Genomic DNA, 19,046 nt, shown 5'->3' on the forward strand with positions numbered 1-19,046 from the left:
CCTTCTGGAATTCGATATAACTCGTGTGAGTGTGGTGCTTGTCTGGACGAATTTCCAGTAGTTGGGGTCAATCTAATCAGCACACGAAAACAGCAAACTTCTGTGAAATATGTATATAATCACGGTGAGATTTAAGCTTATGAGGGGGCTACAACAGTCTCATTGGTATGTTTAACCACATTTTACACTAGTCTTATTGTTTGGATAGCCTACCTGATATGCTTGTCATGTTTCATTCCTAATCTTTTCGACTGATGTCCTTTGTTCTTTTCAGCCCCAACTCCGTCATGTCTGTCATCATTCGACTTCAAAACCTACCGATGTCAGCCAATGCTTCAAATATCAGACGGTTTTTTGGGGGCCTCGCTATTCCTGAAGGTGGTGTTCACATCGTCGGTGGCACCGATGGCGACGCCTTCATAGCTTTTGCAACGGATGAAGACGCGCGCAAGGCAATGCTTTTGGATCGACAAGCAATCAACGGAGCGCCTGTCCGCCTTTTCCTTAGTAGTAAAACCGAAATGCAGTCGGTCATTGAGTCTGCCAGAAGCTCGGCTCTTTTTTCTGGTGTCGTTAGCACGCAACCTTCTCAGCCTCCGGCGCAGAAAACGGAAACCATGCAGGCTTTGGATGTCACAGCGCCGACATTACCCAGCTCATTCCCATCTTACCGGAGCGATAATCCTCGTGATGTGCAGCCAGTCGACCGACTTGACCAGTTTGGTTATCCTATCAAAAGACATGTCAGCCCGCCTCCTAGTTCGACAAATGTAGGACCCCCGCAGTACGAGGTCCCTCGTGATGATCCATATGGCGAAGACTACGTTCGGCATCAACCTCGCGTATCTGAGCGCCCGAACCAACCAGAACTGATACATAGGGACCGAGATTATAGTTTTGATCATTCCACAGTTTCTCAGTATGCTCGTTACGACGTACCACGTGATCGTCGAACTCCACCAACTGAATACGGTGGTCCGGTCAGAGATTCCAATGGCTTCGAATCAGCTAGTCGAATGTCTCCACGTCCATATGCGCCCTATTATGGGGATTCTACATACGACAGACGACCTGAAACCCAGTTTCCACGGCCCAAAGATGGCCCGCGAGATGATATTCGACCGGCTTATTCTGATGGACGATACGGAAGAATACCACCTGAACCCCCAACTGGATATGACAGCCGCTCACCGAAGCATCCTACGGAACGTTTCATTCCTCCTGAACGAGTTGTGCGTGATCCAAGAGATGTTCGTCCGGACTCGGGTCAAACGGCTCCTGTCCCCTTTTCCCATGATAATCGTTCACGCACCACTTTTCCCTACGATCGCGAACCTGCTTTTCCACCACCGCGTTCGCAAGTTGAACGTGACTTTTCTGTCCGTCCACCTTGGCTTAATGAGGATGTTCCTTCATATGGCTCAAAACGCCCTCCGGCGCCTCCACCTGAACTAGATGATTATCCACCCAAACGTCGACCACCGCCCTCCAATGCTCGGCCCACACAAGAGAGGAATTCACCTTCTGAAACAGACTTCGTTGTCCGGGTTACTCTTCCCATCGGGGAAGTTGGGATCAAGGCCATTTTTGAAGTGCTTCGCGGTGTACATATTATTCCAAAGTGGGGTATTCGTATTGAAGAAGATGCCTTGCAACGGCCGACAGGCTATGTCTTCATTATGATGAGTGCACGTGACTCATTCGATCGGGCCTTGGCCTATGATGGCCGCATGTATAAATCAAAACCGGTTAAGGTTGTCCCCTCTTCTTTGTCAGAATTCTACAAAGTAACGGACTCTAATTTTCACCTCAAGTGCCCGGCTGATATTGCTAAAAAGTTACCCCCTCCTGGTCAACCTGTCACTCCTCCGCACCACGCTGACGGATGTCTGGAGGTTGCTGATTTACCACCGGATACTAACAGAGCTGAAATTGTTCGCTTTCTTGGTGCACCTGGTCTCTCGGCTTCTGATGTGACTATCGCCACGTTCGCTCCAGGCGACAAAAGTGCAACCAAAACACCTGGTTCAGTACGTGCCCTGGTTTCGTTGCCTTCGGCCAAGGATCTCGAAATTCTTCTTTCCGCGAAAGCCCGACCCTTGCGTCCGGACGGTGCCTTCCCGCCTGTGCGTCTTACGCCCATTTCACGCTTGCAGCTTGAAGCATATTCAGCGTTAACTGTAGAAAGCAAGCCGAAATCAGAACAGGCAGTCTCGAGTGAGCCTGCCGTCTCTACTAGTCCACGCGAAACCCCCAAAGCTGTCACCGGAAGCCTTACGTGTGCGTACCTGTCAGGGTTGGCTCGACCTCTTAAAGATTCAGATGTTCTCCGCTTGTTCCCGTCGGTTTTGATTCCGGGTGATGCTATCCGCATGGTTGGGCCAGAAAATACGAGCGCATATATTGATCTTATCAGTGAAAACAATTGTCGCCGTGCCATCGAAGATATTACGGGTAGTGACTCTAAATCGAAGTTGGCCCATCCTTCAATTCGCATCGAAGCTATTACTCGTGCGGAAATGGAGAGTCGCGTGGCAGCAGTTAAGGGCTCGGAGCCGGTTGGGTCACAGCATCCATCGGATCATCGACCTAGTCGTCCACCGCGGGATCATGACCCACGGGATACTGGACGTCCTCACTGGGAATCCCGGCCTCCACCTCGAGTAGGTCGGCACTCCTCGCCAGGCCCCCCACCCTTCCGCCCACGATCTCCTCAGTCAATGGGCCGATCTAAATACGATGAACCCTATTATGATCATGCAGCCCATCCACAACCTTTTGAAGATGGCCTTCACAACGACCCGTATAATGGTCCCGTACGTAGGCCGCGTCCTCCCATGGACTTGCCGCACGGCGCACCGCCACCACCGAACGACTACGTGCTTCCCCCTCGCCCCAGTGATTCGCTACCTCCACCTCGTCGACCAGGATTGGATTTTGTCACTGTCCACCTTAGCAACCTTCCCCCATCAGTAACTGTGGATCAGCTATCGGGTATAATGCGAGATTATTATTTTGTCCCTGGTTCCATTCGTCTGCGCAGGGATATTCAAGGTGTACCGACAGGGGAGGCTTTGGTTGATTTCAATTCAGCTTACGACGGTGATCGCGTCATTCGGGACCTGCATGGTTATCGAATGGCTGGAAGACCTCTTGTGCTCCAATATGATCGCCGGATGTAGAAGAAACCCCTGAGCCACTTCTTGTATTGGATCCTTGTCAAAGGTAAGACACCATTCTGAGCACATGCAATTTCCCCTAAGGTCCAGACTTGATAAGAAATGAAGGCCAACGAGTATAGATCATAAGTAATCTGTTCAAGGTTCGCCATGTTTGGTTGTAGTATTGGGCTCAGAACAGAAACCATCCAAATGTCTACACCAATTGAATTGTGTTTGTGTTCGCCACTGCCTTGGGACGGTCAGTGGTTACCCATGGAATAGGCTAGGAAATCCAGGTAACTCAGGTTTTTGTTGGACCTAGTTTGATTGGGTGTCCAGGGGATTGTGGTCATATGTTTAATGGCAGACTTTCAATCCTCACTGGGGTCTTAATCGATCAGCCTTTTGGATTGCAGCGTACTTAGCTTTTTTCATGCGCAGCTGTGAATCGGTGTCACCCTAACTCATCTAACCTCTACAACGATTGCAGTAGACCACCAAAATCGTCAGTGACACTAAAGTGCTCCATTGTCGCTTCCAACGACCAGAACCACTGTACACGTGCACGCGGTTCATGGTTGAAAACTGATCTGAGTTCATTTCGGAAACAAGTGACTATCCATCCTTGTCGCGTTCTTTTCCCTGCCCATGTTGCTCACTTTTCCCGCCTTTCAACTGTGATCAGTTTGAACTTTAGTCAAGTTAGACAGATTCTACTTTACATGGGTACTTTTGTTTTTTCTGAAGATTAGATTATTCGTCAATACAGTGTGTCCCACACAAAAATTTCGGTATTGGTCTTCTCAAATTTCTCCTTTGGAACTAGGTGCCTAAGCTACTCATAACAAATCTCTGTGTTGCATCATTTGATGTTGAAGAGGGCTTTGTGCTACAGCGCAGTTGTTACATTCTCGATCGACTAGACTGTTGGGTAAGTGGGTGCGCTGACAATTTCATTGCGCTCCAATGCAACCCATCCTCATTCGTAAAGCCATTCGGTGCGCCAGTTTTTTTTAAATTCAAGTGCAAGAAATTTCACCCGCATATTGCTGCATAGTCTTGCTTCAGCCTGGAGGTTTTCTTGGAGATGATCAATAAACGTCCGTGATGAATAGTTGGCATCACAACTGTTAGGTAATCTGATTGGTCGAAATTTCACGCGTCGAAACCTGGCAGATGTTGGTTATCCATTCCATGGCACATGTACGTTTGGTCATGTGAATGATATGCTTGCACTCGCACTTGCAGGTGCTCTATTATCAGGGTTTACAAATCTGAGATTGTCCAATGTAACATAAAATGAAAAACTAATTGACGCAGCATTTCGCAACTCACACTGACCCTTTTAACAAGCCTCTGTTGGAGATCAGTGCCCGGTTACACTTCCCTTTTACTATCCTGCCAAACTGTTCATCAGTGATTAGGCCATCGACTTTGCAGCCTGCTTCAGGGTACAAACCTGTATCTAAAAATGACTTACTGTACTTGAATATCCATCGAACCTTGTTTTTCGCTAGTATCAGCCTAACATAAGAAAGGGTGCCCACTCAGTTTTTATCACCCAATTCGGGTCATGCTACTTACTTCGTAAGTTCAATTCGTTGTAGAATCTTAGCTCAATGTCGACCTGTCGGACTATGATCTGTTGCCTGATGCCTCGAGTGAAACATGGAATTAATGGGCGACACTTGACTTACGAGTAATTTCTATCGATATGCAACTTCTATACCTTATTTCACTGTTGTATCATATCCACAATGGAGTAGATATTTGGCTGTGCACGACAACAACTGTATATTATTTAAAGCTACTAGCTACAAGCCGTGCCTCATGTTTTCCGGACTCGGTGTGCCAGGAATGACCTCATGATGGCTGCTACAGCGGAATTTGTCTGCCTTCACTACCGTCGTACTGCGAACGAGGGAGTTCCTCGGTTTCGGCAACGGTTGTGGATAAAGTCGGAGCTCTTGAGCTACTGGTCCAGACACTTGTGGCGTTACAGAATGATTCAGCAGGAGCGTCCAACCTTACAAATCAGCAGCTCACATATTTATTATCTGCTTGTGAACGATTTTTAGCTATGGCTCAGTGTCCGTAATGAGACAAAATCTACGCGGTATGTCATGAAAAAAACCGGACTCCATTGTATTTTGGGTGAATCCCTAAATCCATCCATCTGTTGTGTGCTAGGGTTTACCTTAACAAGCCCAACAGTTATTCCAATAATCAAAATTCGGTGGTGAGGAGCGGCGATTCAAATCAAACTTCTAGGTTAGTGAACTGCTCGGAGCCATTTTTGGCGCAACCCACTGTTTTGCATCGGTGGTTTGACCAATGCCGCTGTCGGTTAGGCCAGAAGATCAACTTTCATAGTACCTCAGCGATAAGGTGGGCCAACCGACAGCGTTTGATGCTGGTATCTCACAAGGCGGACAACGTTTGATCGTGAAATATTTACCAACTCGGGAACGTCTGTTACTTCATCCAGGAATGAAAAGTTAGTAAAGTGCTGTGAAATTAGGCATGAATTTGGACATTTTTTCGCAACACCTGAGCAGTGAATTTTGCAGATTGAGTGAGTGTGTCGAGACCAAAGTTTTGCTAACCCTATTTTGTTCAAGTAGCCTGGTCCTATCCTTTTGTATGGGCTTTGGACGCGAAGTTTTTACGAGTATGAGGGTTGCAAATCCAAATTCAGTTGGATTACTGGATTTCAAGGCTCAAAGCTATAGTCTTTCGTCTAAAAGCACCTTATGGGGAGTCGTTCGCATGAAGGGTCGTGGCGGTAGGCTTCTTGTTAAGTATTTCTTACGTGCTTATCTGGGCCTTATTCTGTCTGACCAAAAGACAATAGCAGTTCTTTTGGATACATGCCTTTCGCTCTCCTATCCTATCTGTTCTTTGACGATAGCTGCGAACATCTGCTTTTCGTTTGAGTGCTAGTTATCGATCATCTTTTAGTCCATTCTAGTTAATAAATAACCGATTAAAATGTTCCATTTGCGGAACCGTTCCAGTCACACGAGGTAATTCATCTCAATACCTGTTCACTGGCGGCCGGACAATCTTGAAATTTAACGTAAGCCGATTGCTCAGCGATTGATGATTGCCTGCTTCCAGGGTATTTACGCTAGTAGATAAGAAAAACCGACACTCGCTGAAAAATGCTACTGGTGGGACGGAACGTTGATACTATAAAATGACGCGGCTCATAATACTGGTACCTTGAATTTCGGTTTCGCTTGATGGATTTGGGCATGCCGAAAGTCCCATCAGTTTGGGGGGAGCCAATGCTTACCGGCTTTGTATCTTGCTGCCACACCGCCACAGGCTTCGCTCGCCACTTGGGATCACATGATCTGCGTCAGTGACCTTCGATAACCCAATCCAGTTTTGAAAATTGGGAAAGCACGTACCTGAACCCTTGAAAAAATGGTCAGTTATTTTAACCTTATGCAGCATAAATGTTGGTAATTGCTGTTGTCATCTCTGCCCGAAGTTCACTATTCTCATCAGTCTTAGAGCAAATTTCCTGCACGAAACCACCACAGAAAAACGCCTTCAGGCCGTTTTACTAGTAAATGTTGAAACCATCCTGCATCTCTTGCAATGCGTAATTGAACACGTCTTGATTCAGGATGGGTACGTCAGTGGGACCTATGCTGCTCACTGCAGTTCTTGAGCCACTTTCGGCACCGCGTGGGAGTTGATGGGCGGCGTATGATCTTTGAGATGCGTGGTCCCAATCGTACACCGACCGGCTAGTGATATACAGTGCCCCATTACTGTAGTGTGAGCCTAGACGACCTTATATTCTTCCGAAAGTGATACTGAGGGACAATTATCGTCTTTGTGCTAATTTTAACTGGCTTAACCTGTCCTTTCGAATTGCATCCTATACTCTCCGGTAGAGTGCCAGGTGCCAGTGGTTTAGAAGATTTTACGCTGCAATTCGAACGACTGGGCATACAGTGCTTCTCGACTTTGCAGGGTCAATCTGGGTTGCGCTTCTCCTTGAATAGCAGTAGGACACGACCAAGATCTTTCCAATATTATGCTAGTTGGCTGCAATCGTCAGGCTGATCTGGGCTTCATTGCTTCCTGGGCTTTGATGTAGGTCTCGCTAAAGATCGTGGACTGCTATAGGTTCCCGTTCCACAGTGCCCATACTAATTTCTGCCCTGGTCTTTTCAACCTCACAAGAGTTTTAGTTGACCTGTTCCCCGAATTCATTTATCTGGTAAGGATATTGCGTTTTAACAACAGGGTCGCATTTGCTTACTACGCCATGTGATTAATTTAATCTGGTTGACCGTAGTCCGTAGCGATAGTACTCTCAACAATACACTTGCAGTAACAGATTTCAAAGAACCATGACGTTCAATCAAGAAAAAGCCTGTAGGATATAGTTGGTGTAAATTGATTTAATCGTGTTTTTAAACATTTCTGGCTTTAACCATGTACAGCCCTAACATTTAAGACAATATTAGAATTGCGGTTGTATCTCTGTCCAGCTGTGTCCTTTCTGTCCAGTCGCGTTTCTGATGAGACTTCTAAAACTGTCATTTCCACTGATTTTTAGGTAAATACAAGACNCCGTAGCGATAGTACTCTCAACAATACACTTGCAGTAACAGATTTCAAAGAACCATGACGTTCAATCAAGAAAAAGCCTGTAGGATATAGTTGGTGTAAATTGATTTAATCGTGTTTTTAAACATTTCTGGCTTTAACCATGTACAGCCCTAACATTTAAGACAATATTAGAATTGCGGTTGTATCTCTGTCCAGCTGTGTCCTTTCTGTCCAGTCGCGTTTCTGATGAGACTTCTAAAACTGTCATTTCCACTGAGTTGTAGGGAAATACAAGACTGGTATTCCAAAGTTACCCCGGATTGCTTAGGGTTTCCTGGATATACGTGGAGGTTTACGTATACATCTTCCCTACCGCACTAAATCGCCCTCAAATCATCCCATGTAGCAATCAAACTATTCCTCAGTCATCTACTTTAGCCTCCATGACTGAAACTACTTTGGAAGTGGGACTTTCTGTTGATATGGCAACTTCATTTCGAATCGTGGGCTATGCTGAACGAGACTTAGATTCATGCTGGTAACTGGGTTGATTTGTGGGGTTGGGTAGGGTAACCGTACTCATGAGTAGATTTCATGTGTCCTAAATATATTTGTAGACTACATTTCAAAGCAGACTAGCGTTCGGCTGGGAAACTTCAACTAGGCTCTGGCCAATGGGTGGACCCTCGTTGAACTCGTACTGTTTTCCGGAATTCTTGTGAGTGTTGCTGTTCTAGTCGGTCTCAACCACTGTGTTTCCATTATCATTCCAAGCATTCCTTTCCTGGTAAGACACAAGCAGACTTCCGATTCTGTGGGACCTCAGGAGTGTGCCTTCAATCCCATACTTGCAATTGTACGTATGATAAAAAATCAAGTCATGGCACCTTTTCGGTGCGTGCCTATTGGCGATCATGTTGCACTCCGTAAAAAGCACATTGGTTGAGCCATAATCCTACAGGAGCGAGAAAAATCCCAGTCTATGCTCAAACCACATCTGAGTCTTGTATGCACAGGTGTCCTCAGCTTAGTATGCAAATACACTTAGTTCCACGGTTATTTATTATGTAGCACAAGTGATCCTCCTTACTGATGACCGTTACTCTAATCTGTTAGGAGACGCAGTGAGTATTTGGCCTAAAGTGACCTTTTTGTTGGAGGGTGAGGGCGACAATCTGGATACTCGAATGACTCTTATAGTGCCAGTGCATGCACATTTAGAGAAGACATTTCAAATCATGTACAGGAGCTTTACGGCATCACCTTACAGTGGAGCGATGTGGACAGGTACGTAGCACATCTGGGTAATTAGTTGTTAGGACTATGGTGTACCCAGTTAATATCGGGTACGCCCTCAGTCATTTTCAATCATACATCAGTGAGTAATCATTTCGAAAACGCCGTGTTTTCCGGTATGGTAAATTCCAGTAGACCCAAGCTTACGTTGAATGAAGCTACCCGTCAGGCCCACCCCGATGAAACCGAAAAATATAAGAGCTGCGGGATAAAGAATGAATATCAACACAATGAAACATCGAAATCTGCACTTTTGGTTTGTGCAGTTCAACCTATAAAAACAAGATCAAATAAGGAAGTTAATAAACCCTATGAATATGCCATGGAAACAATTAAACGCGGGGTCTTGGTTTATTGTGTATTTTCTACCAAACTGCTTGTTGGAAGTAATAACGGGAGCGATTTCAGTGACTAATCAACTTTCGTCCGTCGTGTTGAAGTCCTATCTACATGGGATCACTCAAGGTGCTCTAAGACACTAGCTTTATGCTGATCCTGTCTCATCCTGGTCACGAATACTGTTTCACCATTCAGTCTGTTCCCTCCCTTCAGAAAGTGCCATGGTTTCTTCATCCTTGGTTGGTTTACTTTGGTTTCTGTGAGGTAAATGATCAAGACCTTTCAGTATGGAGCCATTTCTCAAATGCTAGAGTGAAGTAAACGGCAGAGTACTCTGCTTACGACATAAGATGAATAAGCCTATTTGTCGAGTACGGTTTGGAATTTCGAGCTTCACACCCAGGAGTCAATCGGATCATGTAACCAACAATAAAATCCTTTCTCAGGTGCGCCGATGACACCTGTCACTAATTTTGCTTGTCAACAACGTTGACGGTAGTAGAATGGCAGTCGAACATTCTAAGCAATGAACTACACTGAATCGGTTATCGAAAAAGGCGCTTGATCCGAAATCTGCATATATTTTCAATGAAGACGCATTCTCTGCAAACAAATAATTTACTTTCGATGAGTTGTTCATGTCATCATCAGCCCGGGTCTTCTGTGTAGTAGGCAAGAGTATATCATTATCTTTAGAGTATACAAATTCATTTTTTCAGTCACGAAAAGTAAATTGAGTGCGTCGTAGCTCTGACGTACCAGAGTGTTCAGAAAATGAAGTTCTTCCCTCTCCCACGGGTGAGTATCTCTGGTTGGCTTCACAGCTGAACCTTTCGCGCAACTGGGTGTTTACCACAACAGTTCGTGATGTACAACTAAGCGTGAGCGGCTGGTAATTTGGCCTTAGGATCACGCGATGAGGTTTATGGTATCCCTGTCCCTCAAAAGGAGTGAAAATAGTCTAATTCAGCTGTAAAGGCGTAATAGAGCGTTGTTGTGAATGTAAAACTTAATGTTTGTCAAGTAAGGTCTCTTGTGTCCTCAGGAAGCAATGAGCCTGCGGAAATTTTCGCATGATGTTTTTTGGAAATGCATTCGTGCCTGATTCTGCCCACCCTATCGTGGATAGAACGTAACGTTGTCTAAAGCACCCTCCCAGGCCTCGTAGTAACAGTTTTTATCAGCTCTGATCGTTCTCCGATTCAAACCGGTTACCAAGTGGAATTTATTTTTACAATGGATGTATACCCGTCACCGCAGGCGTTCAACGCGTAAGACTACCAAAATATGAACAAATCGGGGTAACTTCATCTAATTAGGGCCGTCAACTTCATCGACATCTAGGACTACGAGGTGTTATTCTTAGATTCCTTGAGACCACTAAAAGTGGCAATGAATGTACCGGAACTGCTCCACCATATAAATTTGGTTTCAGCACTTTGTCGTAGATAATGTGATTGTTAATCTGGTAACACTCAGCAGCTCAAAGGAAGATGAGACGGAATCAGGGGCTCAAGGCCACGAGAAACATCGCAAACCACCTACTTCAACGGATGAGGCATTGCGCAAACGCTAAGTCTTTTCAACTCCAGTAACATCTCATGTTTTTCGCCAGTTGCGTGAGAAGCTGGACAGACAGTAGGCTCCTTACAGGGTTGGATATTCCGCTCGGAGCATTCGGTGATTCGTAATAACTCATTGGGTGGTTTCGCATGACGTTTTGAAGTATGCCACCGACAAGCAGCTAATGTTACGTAATCAATCAGGTTAAAAAATAATTGAATGTGGAGGGCATCGCCCCATCCCAATTTCGAGCTTCAATCCATATTACAATTGTTATTTGATATGCAGTCCAATTGCTACTGTTGCGCGGCAGCGAATGGGTCGACCGCTTTCCTGTCATCGATCTGGGTATCGTATGTCAGTTCTCGTCAGCATCAAAGCTAGATACAATACCGATATCCGTGATCAATTGCTTTGTTTCCGCCCTATATAAGCGGTTAGATCGACCATTCTTTAAACGAATCTAGTTGTTTCCTCGACTGAGAGTCAGTGGAAAAGATTTCGAGTCGTGAGATCCAAATCTTTGAATTTTTGCTTCGGGTCTTTCAACAAATCTGCAGACTCATTGTAATCCTGTACTCTTCAGCAGTAGGGGAGAATGGTCTCTGTTCATGTTGACTGTAATCACTCAGGCAGCAGTGCATGTGTTCTTTTGGAAGTTGAATCAAAAATGCTCTGGAGGTTGGAGGCCAGGGACAAATTATACTGTTTTACTGCATCCTTGTATTGTGTTAGCATCAGTTGGATGTAATCGGACTTAGCTATGTGTATGGTATAGTGACCTCACCAATGTCCCTGCGCCTGGTGTACAAAACCGCATAGATAGTCCAACGTCGGTGGGTCTGGTGCTCTATAAGAATTCCAGGGAACCTATTATTGCTAAACGGAGAAGATATATATATATATATATATATATGTATTGCATTGTGCTGTTGAACACATTGTGCCTCTGATGCCTTTCTTATACGGAAACGTTTGCGTCATAAGAATCTTGCTGAATGTTTGTGGTCGTGAGCTTATCAAATCGGAGGTTCGGCGTTATGTGTGCATACTACCAAGTGTGGAGCCAAGTCTAACTCTAATCACGGCCGTGCAGGTACGGATTCTCACTGTCACTTACATTTCATCTTCATGATACCGTCAATAGCCGTTCACTTCCGCTTGTTCTTTACCTACTTCACGTGTCTGTTTGATACCCACAAGTAACCTGATGTGCTTAGGCTAAGTGTATCTCGGGGTTGGTTTTGTTGCTTCTAGTTGTTGCCTGTTTCCGAAGGGACTTTTGAGCCCATTCAGGGGAGTATCACACAGGTGGTTTGAGTAGCGAGACTCAATCCAAACGTTATTGTCTCGCCTCCCAGGCTCTTGGAGGAGATTAGTAACGGATGTGGATTGGCGACTTAATTTGTCAAGTCCAGAGAATTGCTCATCCTATACCTCAGTTAGATGTTTTTCGGGGTTCGTGTACTCATGTGTTGGCTTGTTCTTGCATAATGTTATCGGTTCCGCACGTGCACTTCATCTCGATGGTGAAGGGCGTGTGATACTGAACATACATGCATCAAGAAAACAGCTATTATGACTTCTATAGCTCAAAAAGCAAACTATTTCCCTACAGGCACCTTTATTCAAAGGCTAGAAGCTTTGAGTTTCCGTCATGTTGCTAGTGGTCAGTCGAAAACTTCCATTAGTTCTTAAGGTTGTGCTCGTCGCTGGCTTACTTGCCGACATTTGTCAGCTGGGAGTTGTTCGGTACCTAAAGTGAGCATTCGGACCTTCAGAGAATGTGCCCTTTCCAATTCGTTTTTCTGAAAAGGGGTAATGTGGAATTTCGATGTCCATAAGTTGCACCTTGGAGTGGGTGTTGAAACCATTTATCAGGGAGCTGTAAACATGTGCCGGCCAAGCACACTTCAAGTGATTTTGTTCTTTGATCCTGGTAGTGAATATTTGCTGTTATGCACAGCAATTTACAGCCCTTTACTTCAGGACTTCATAAGTGTGCAACTATGCAAGCCATTCTAGGCGACAGTAGCTTGAGACAGTATTTCATTTCAGCTCTTTTTTAGTACTGAAGACTTCGAGGCTCAATCGTAACAGTGACCATAAAGTAACAAGTGCATCGAGGGTCAGATGTACGTGTACGGGGAAACTGTCAACCGACTGTCACGAAAGCATGAACAAATCTAAATCATGAGCGATTACAGAGAAGAGCCTTCCAAGGTGGAGAAAATTGAAAAGCGGGCATGCATTCTCGGTATCTTGGACCAATGATGGCCTTCTTGTAACATAAGTTCGGATGTGGTTCCAAGATATGTAATATGTTTCCCCTAGGTCGCGCTACATTACGGGTGCCTGCGAACCACGGTTTCAATGCAAATCCTCCCAGTTAGTGTGCAGTGTTTCGGACCTGGCTGATCAGTCCGACTCAGGACCTGGCCACCCAACCGATTGATACCTTTTCATTCGATAGCACAGGTTATCTGTTTCGTCATACCAGAGAAAACGATCTGACGCAATGTTTTCTACCGTTATGGAACGGCATGAAGAGGGAGCCCCATGCTAGACATGATCATGTTCCACGGTGAGCTGCGCCTGAATAATGCTGTTTTTAATGGTCACAATGAGGAGAATTTTCGAGTGGAACGAGGGGTTCCAGTGCAAGGCAATCGACGTTAGCGGAACAAAGGAATTTTTGGGAAATAATGGGTCACGATTGGAGTAAGCTGTAGTTTACTGGAACCGATAGCAACGCTGGTTAAACGAGTGACGGAATTTGATAAATCGCATTTGCACACGAACTTGGTTTTGACTAGATACCCAACTGAATCCAGCTGAGTAGATCGTTCACGATGGCAGAAGAGCTTTCAGAAATCTTATGCGTAGTGCTACGTGCAGAATGACAAGGTTCTTAGGAACGGAAAAACTAACTACTACTGAGGGTTTCTGATGTCTATTACCTGGTACTTATACGAAACCAGTCTGGTGTGCTAATGGCCCGTTCCCGGTCTTTGTGGGCAGTGACGCGCAACTCTTGGATACGCTTCGACTGTGCATTGTGGTTGGCTCCATTACTGGCTTCTACGCCGTACTCGGTCAAAGATGTCAAGGCTTGAGGTACAGTAGCATTCTCAACTGGATGTTTAGTTCACATTCGAAGTTGGACGTTTAGTCGTCGTATTGGTAGGCCGCCATTTGGGGTGTTTCACGGTGTTGGAAGCTCTGGTCATCACTCAATTTGTGTCCGTAAATGTGCTCCGTAATACACTGTGGCTTCGATGTTTGCATGCAGTGGGATTAGCTGTGCTTGATACTCATGCGTAATGGGATATCCACCGCACGCAGCTAAGCTCATGTCCTAGGGTAAATCTAGTGACAGTAATGGATCAGAACCAGAAATTTGTCACCTCATGGTTCTATGAATGGTTGTCGCTAAGAGGAACGGCAGATTTAGATTTCGTGTGATAGGAGACGCGCTCAAAAGAGTAATCTTCGGTGCGCATGAAAGTCCCAACGGATCTTCCTTTCGGTGTTTTTTATTCTTCTGTTACTTGTCCCTCAAAAAGTATAACCTGAGCGAAGCAGATTTCCTGATAGTGTGCTCCACCTCGAGAACCACCGGGAGCCGAAGGTTTCGGCGGGTGCCTGTCAAAATGAAAGAAGTGTGCTGCACGTTTCCAAAGGATAAATGAAAATTCAACGTTGGAACCCGTCGTTTTGGAACTCTACGGACGTTAGTGAGCTTGTGAAGATCCCATTGGACGGCTAAGCTCGGGCATAACTTTCCTGGTGTTTTCTTATTTGGTAGGCCGTCGTGACGGCTGGATCACTGCAGGTCATTTAAGTACCAATCTTAACTCATGTGGACTCGAACAACTGCGGGCAGGCAACTGACAACGGATGTGCACCTGCAGGGTCCCCTTTTGGTTGCAGAGATAATCTGGTTACTGACCGCTTCACCAGTGTAATTGTAAGTTCATCGTGTTCATTAGGTGGTTGCAGCAACCGCGTGTTCTCGTTTAGACCGCCAATCGCAGTGTACAGTTGTATCTGATACTTCTCCACGAGCAGCGAGCATTTTCATTCATGTCTAAGGGGAAAGGGCCAGTGACAAATCAGATATAAGCATACCAGGTCTTTGAAAAAAAGATGCTTTTGAAAAGTTTCTTGACGAACCGATCAATGTTCCCGATTTTACTTATCAGTGTGATATAAAACAAATTGTAGAGTTTCTACTTTAAGTTGGTCGTCTTCCAATTTTAAAGAAGTGAACTGAAATGGTCACTGATAGGGATGCAGTTTGAAAAAAGTGATGCATAATTGTCTCAAATCACCCCAGCGGAGATGCCACCTAATGCATTCTTCCATCGTTTTCGAGGGTAGGTCTGTTTTGTTTTCAAAACTGATTTGTGTCACAGCCTTTGTTCAATACTCCAGAAAGACACCTTTGGCCCAGCGGTCTCAGGCTAGGATGAGCGATGATCACATGACGTTCTATCGATCACATAACGCTGTGAATGAAGTTACGAACTGGAATCTGATTGTAATGTCCGACTATTCCTGGCAGTGACTTTCCAAACATGCAAGCAGCAGGTAAAAATAACTTTGATTTAGGCATGTTCCGCAAGTTGCGTGAACCTTCCATCTGAGATGTCAGTCCTTGCATGACTAAATGTTAATTACGTGTGACACTATCCTGTCTGAACATAACTTAATCGAACCGTTGATCGGCCGTTCATGGCAAAACAATCTACTCTTCGATTACTGTTTGGGAGGTCCCAGGACCGAGTCCCATCACGAGGTTGTGATTAATTACAAGTGGGAAAAGAGAAGGTTGGTTATCCCGGTAGTGGTCTCTTACAGGAAATGACCGCAACTAAAGGTTCCATAGTGAATCATTCCGAACAATAGTTCTGTGGCAATGACAAATCCCGGCAGATGGATAGCAACGATGTGATACACATCTATTGGACGTTGGCAATTGATGGGGGTGGGGGTGGACACGTGTTAATGCGTGTGGTAAGTCAATCAAAAGTTTGTTACATCCACGTTGGAACAAGTATTTTCTACGTACAGTTCAGACTGTCTCACACCTGACGACTGGCTGAAAATTCTATGGTTCCTGATTCTGCTGTCCGAAACCATTTTAAACTTCGGCGAGCAGTGTGGAGACAATGTAATGTTGGGAATGTGGTTCGCATCAGCACGATACTCTGTGCAGGTTGTTAAGCAACATGCAGGATATTATGTAAATAGCAACCCGCTTGTTCTGACCCCGATACTTCCAGGAGTCCAGGAAATTGGTTTTGAAGATCTGACACACCAGTGAGCACAATGCAACGTGTATTAGTGCTAGCATGAACTGTCAATGTTGATTATAGCTAGGTACTTGTTGATTTTTCCTGTGTACTGGTCGGTACCGATTATTGCCATGGCATTTGTTTCTAGGCTTTTACACGTTAGGTCATTGGCTAGTCTTCGGTTGCCGATTCAGATCTGTTTCATCATTAGCAAGGGTTAACGTGAGTCACCCATAATTCGTGTATTAGGATGCGGTTGTTCCGTCTGCCGCGGGTGATACATTTCTGAACGCTGTTCGTTTCTTTTTATCTGGGAGGGCAATATTTATTGGAATTGTCACGTAGTTCAGTGCTGAGGGAGTGCGTCACCGATTCCACCGGCCTGTGTATTCCAGCTTATTGCTATAAGGATAATCCACTATTAAAGCCTGCACAAAGTAACATTCAGGTACTTTATAATCGATACAGCATTGCTTAATGTTAATACCTGGCTAATTTTGTCGGACTGGCTCACAATGATGGTCATTGGATGCCTGTTAGTCTTAGTTTAACGAGCAGCACCGTTCGGTTTCATCCCACACAACCAGCTCGTTGCTTGGACCATTGTTGACGTTTCCATTGATTTCCAATAGCTGATATTGGATAAATCGATCAAAAAGTGTTGGGCTGCAACCATAGGAACTTTTCTCTAGGGAGATTGTCTCGTGTTTCCCAACGAATTGCTGGAGTAGTTTGGGCCAGTCCATCGTAACAACACTGTGGCTTCTCGATCGTGAGAAAGTTGGGTACTGATTTAGGTGTTCGAATGTTCGTAGTCGATTATTTGAATTCGTGACCCCACAACCAGGTGCGATTTTATTTGCACAATAACGATGGCAATGAGAGCGATGTGATACCTCGGTGCGTAGCTGTTGCGCTATTCCAGCGAAGCATTTAGGCTGATATACTGCTTGTTGGGTCCATCTTAGTCAAGTGACCGAAGAGTTAGGATTGATCTCGAACTGTGAACTTCTCAGACAATAGTCGCGCTCAATCACAATTACCTCGAGCTGCTGAAGATATTCGTTCAACCATGATCATCTGATTTGTAGGGTTTTATCCGAATGCTGAGAGCAAACAAATAATGAATTGTGGCTGACAACATTGTCCAACCAAACAATTCCTATATTCGGAATCAGTTCACGAATGCCGTGGATTATGACTCAAACCAAAAACTATTACGCAATGAAGTTTCAGGCTTCTCTCACTTTTCGATGTATCTTATCCACTTATCTTCGTAAATTTTAGAGTGCGCGATTTTTCATTTTATCCATCCAGCATTTCCAATCGTCTGGAGGCCCATTTACTAGCCTCCTTCAATCGATCGTCAATACCCGCACGCAAATCCTCACTTTCAATTTATCGCACGAAAGTGTCCAGGCAAATGTGAGCGGTCGTCTGTCGTTTCAGGTTTTAATCGACCATCATTCTTCTCTACTCGAACCTTCCCTCTGCATTGTTACCCACGTAAGCCTTGGTAATAAAATTTGTTTTCGGTGTATCTGATGTGACAGTGCTCGAGTGCTCCGTTCAATTGATTACTTCATCCAAGGGCATCAACAACATCTGCTTGAGTCGTGTTATTCGGTGAATTCAAACGCAGATCTCTAGGCGCTCTAGGATTGCTTCGCGTTCGCGTCTGAGGGTGAAAATGAACATGGAAACCCCATTATCATATGCATTTTACTCACCTTTCCAACTTACTTCCATGAAGCGGACGAATCTTGGTGGTCCCAACTCAATATGCGCAGCTCTCGTTGACAGGGAACTCAGGCTGAACTGTCAGATTTACGCTCAATCTTTTCCCTCACGGAAGGATTGTTTTCACGGGTAATAAATGCCGAAATGTCTGTTATCACTGCCGCTTTGGTTCAGGTGAAGACCAGTATGAGCAACTAAATTTACGATTCAATGGAGCCTTAGAATGAAGTCATGACCCCCGTTGAAGTGTACGCCTATGTTTACTCTATTGGTCAAATTACAATCTGAGGTTTTCTCAGCTTCCGTATGCTCGTGCCCAAGTGATTGTAGATGTGAAGGTCGTAGTTTCGCATATAATGTGATGTCGAGCTGTTTTCACGAATTCCTCAGTCAACCTGAGGCATCCCAGCTCTGGTTCGTCGATTGTTCAGCTAAGGCACATTCGCAAACAATGTGCACACTTTGACAAAATTTTCCCGACCAAACTGCCGTTTTACGCCAGTATTGTCTGCGTGGAATTGGGAATGTGTTAGGCTATCAGCACCTTCGCTGATTTCCAATCACGTAAGCGCGATTTTCTTCAACCCTGGTTGAAAAGTATCTGCATACCAATGTAACCGTCTTCAACATCGGGTTTCACAAGCAACGTCCTTTGAACTCCGCCGCTCCTTTCCTTAGTTATTGCTTATTTGGGCGTGGAAGAGGAGAGGAACTGGTTGTGTTGAGGGGGTTTCTGTCTATCAAGAAGTACCCTGTTGAGTTTTTCACGCAAAATGGAAAAATCTCGGAAAGTGGACTCGTAGCTATTTCCAAACTTGCATTCCAGAATCAGATGTGCCAAATGGAACCGAGTTAAGTACTTGCGTAGGTCAGTTGTTCACCTGCTATCCGCTTCCTGGGAGCACATCAGATGCTTACAATATGTGGTTCAACTGGTTCCATTCGTTACATTTTACGCAGCCTTGTAGAACCAGAGAACTGTCTACACCAGAGTAGGCCCAACCAGTAACCGATCCAATACTACGCGCTAAGCTTCACAATCAGAATCGGTTAGAATCTCCACTGGAACTGT

The 19,046-nt window shown here is 45.0% G+C and overlaps 2 protein-coding genes across 2 annotated transcripts; one reads left to right on the plus strand and one right to left on the minus strand.

Annotated features, from left to right (window-relative positions):
- Nucleotides 1-287: 287 nt before the first annotated feature.
- On the plus strand, nt 288-17,861 carry T265_02244 (hypothetical protein; the record flags this gene model as incomplete). Its single annotated transcript, XM_009166432.1, has 2 exons — nt 288-3,182; nt 17,552-17,861. The coding sequence occupies one exon, from the start codon at nt 288-290 to the stop codon at nt 3,180-3,182; it is 2,895 nt and encodes a 964-aa protein (XP_009164696.1).
- Nucleotides 1,853-2,497, minus strand: T265_02243 (hypothetical protein; the record flags this gene model as incomplete). The annotated part of the gene is made up of 1 exon (XM_009166431.1): nt 1,853-2,497. The coding sequence occupies one exon, from the start codon at nt 2,495-2,497 to the stop codon at nt 1,853-1,855; it is 645 nt and encodes a 214-aa protein (XP_009164695.1).
- Nucleotides 17,862-19,046: the final 1,185 nt, after the last annotated feature.

The sequence above is a fragment of the Opisthorchis viverrini genome, assembly GCF_000715545.1.
Source record: "Opisthorchis viverrini unplaced genomic scaffold opera_v5_27, whole genome shotgun sequence".
In the NCBI taxonomy this organism is placed as follows: domain Eukaryota; kingdom Metazoa; phylum Platyhelminthes; class Trematoda; order Opisthorchiida; family Opisthorchiidae; genus Opisthorchis; species Opisthorchis viverrini.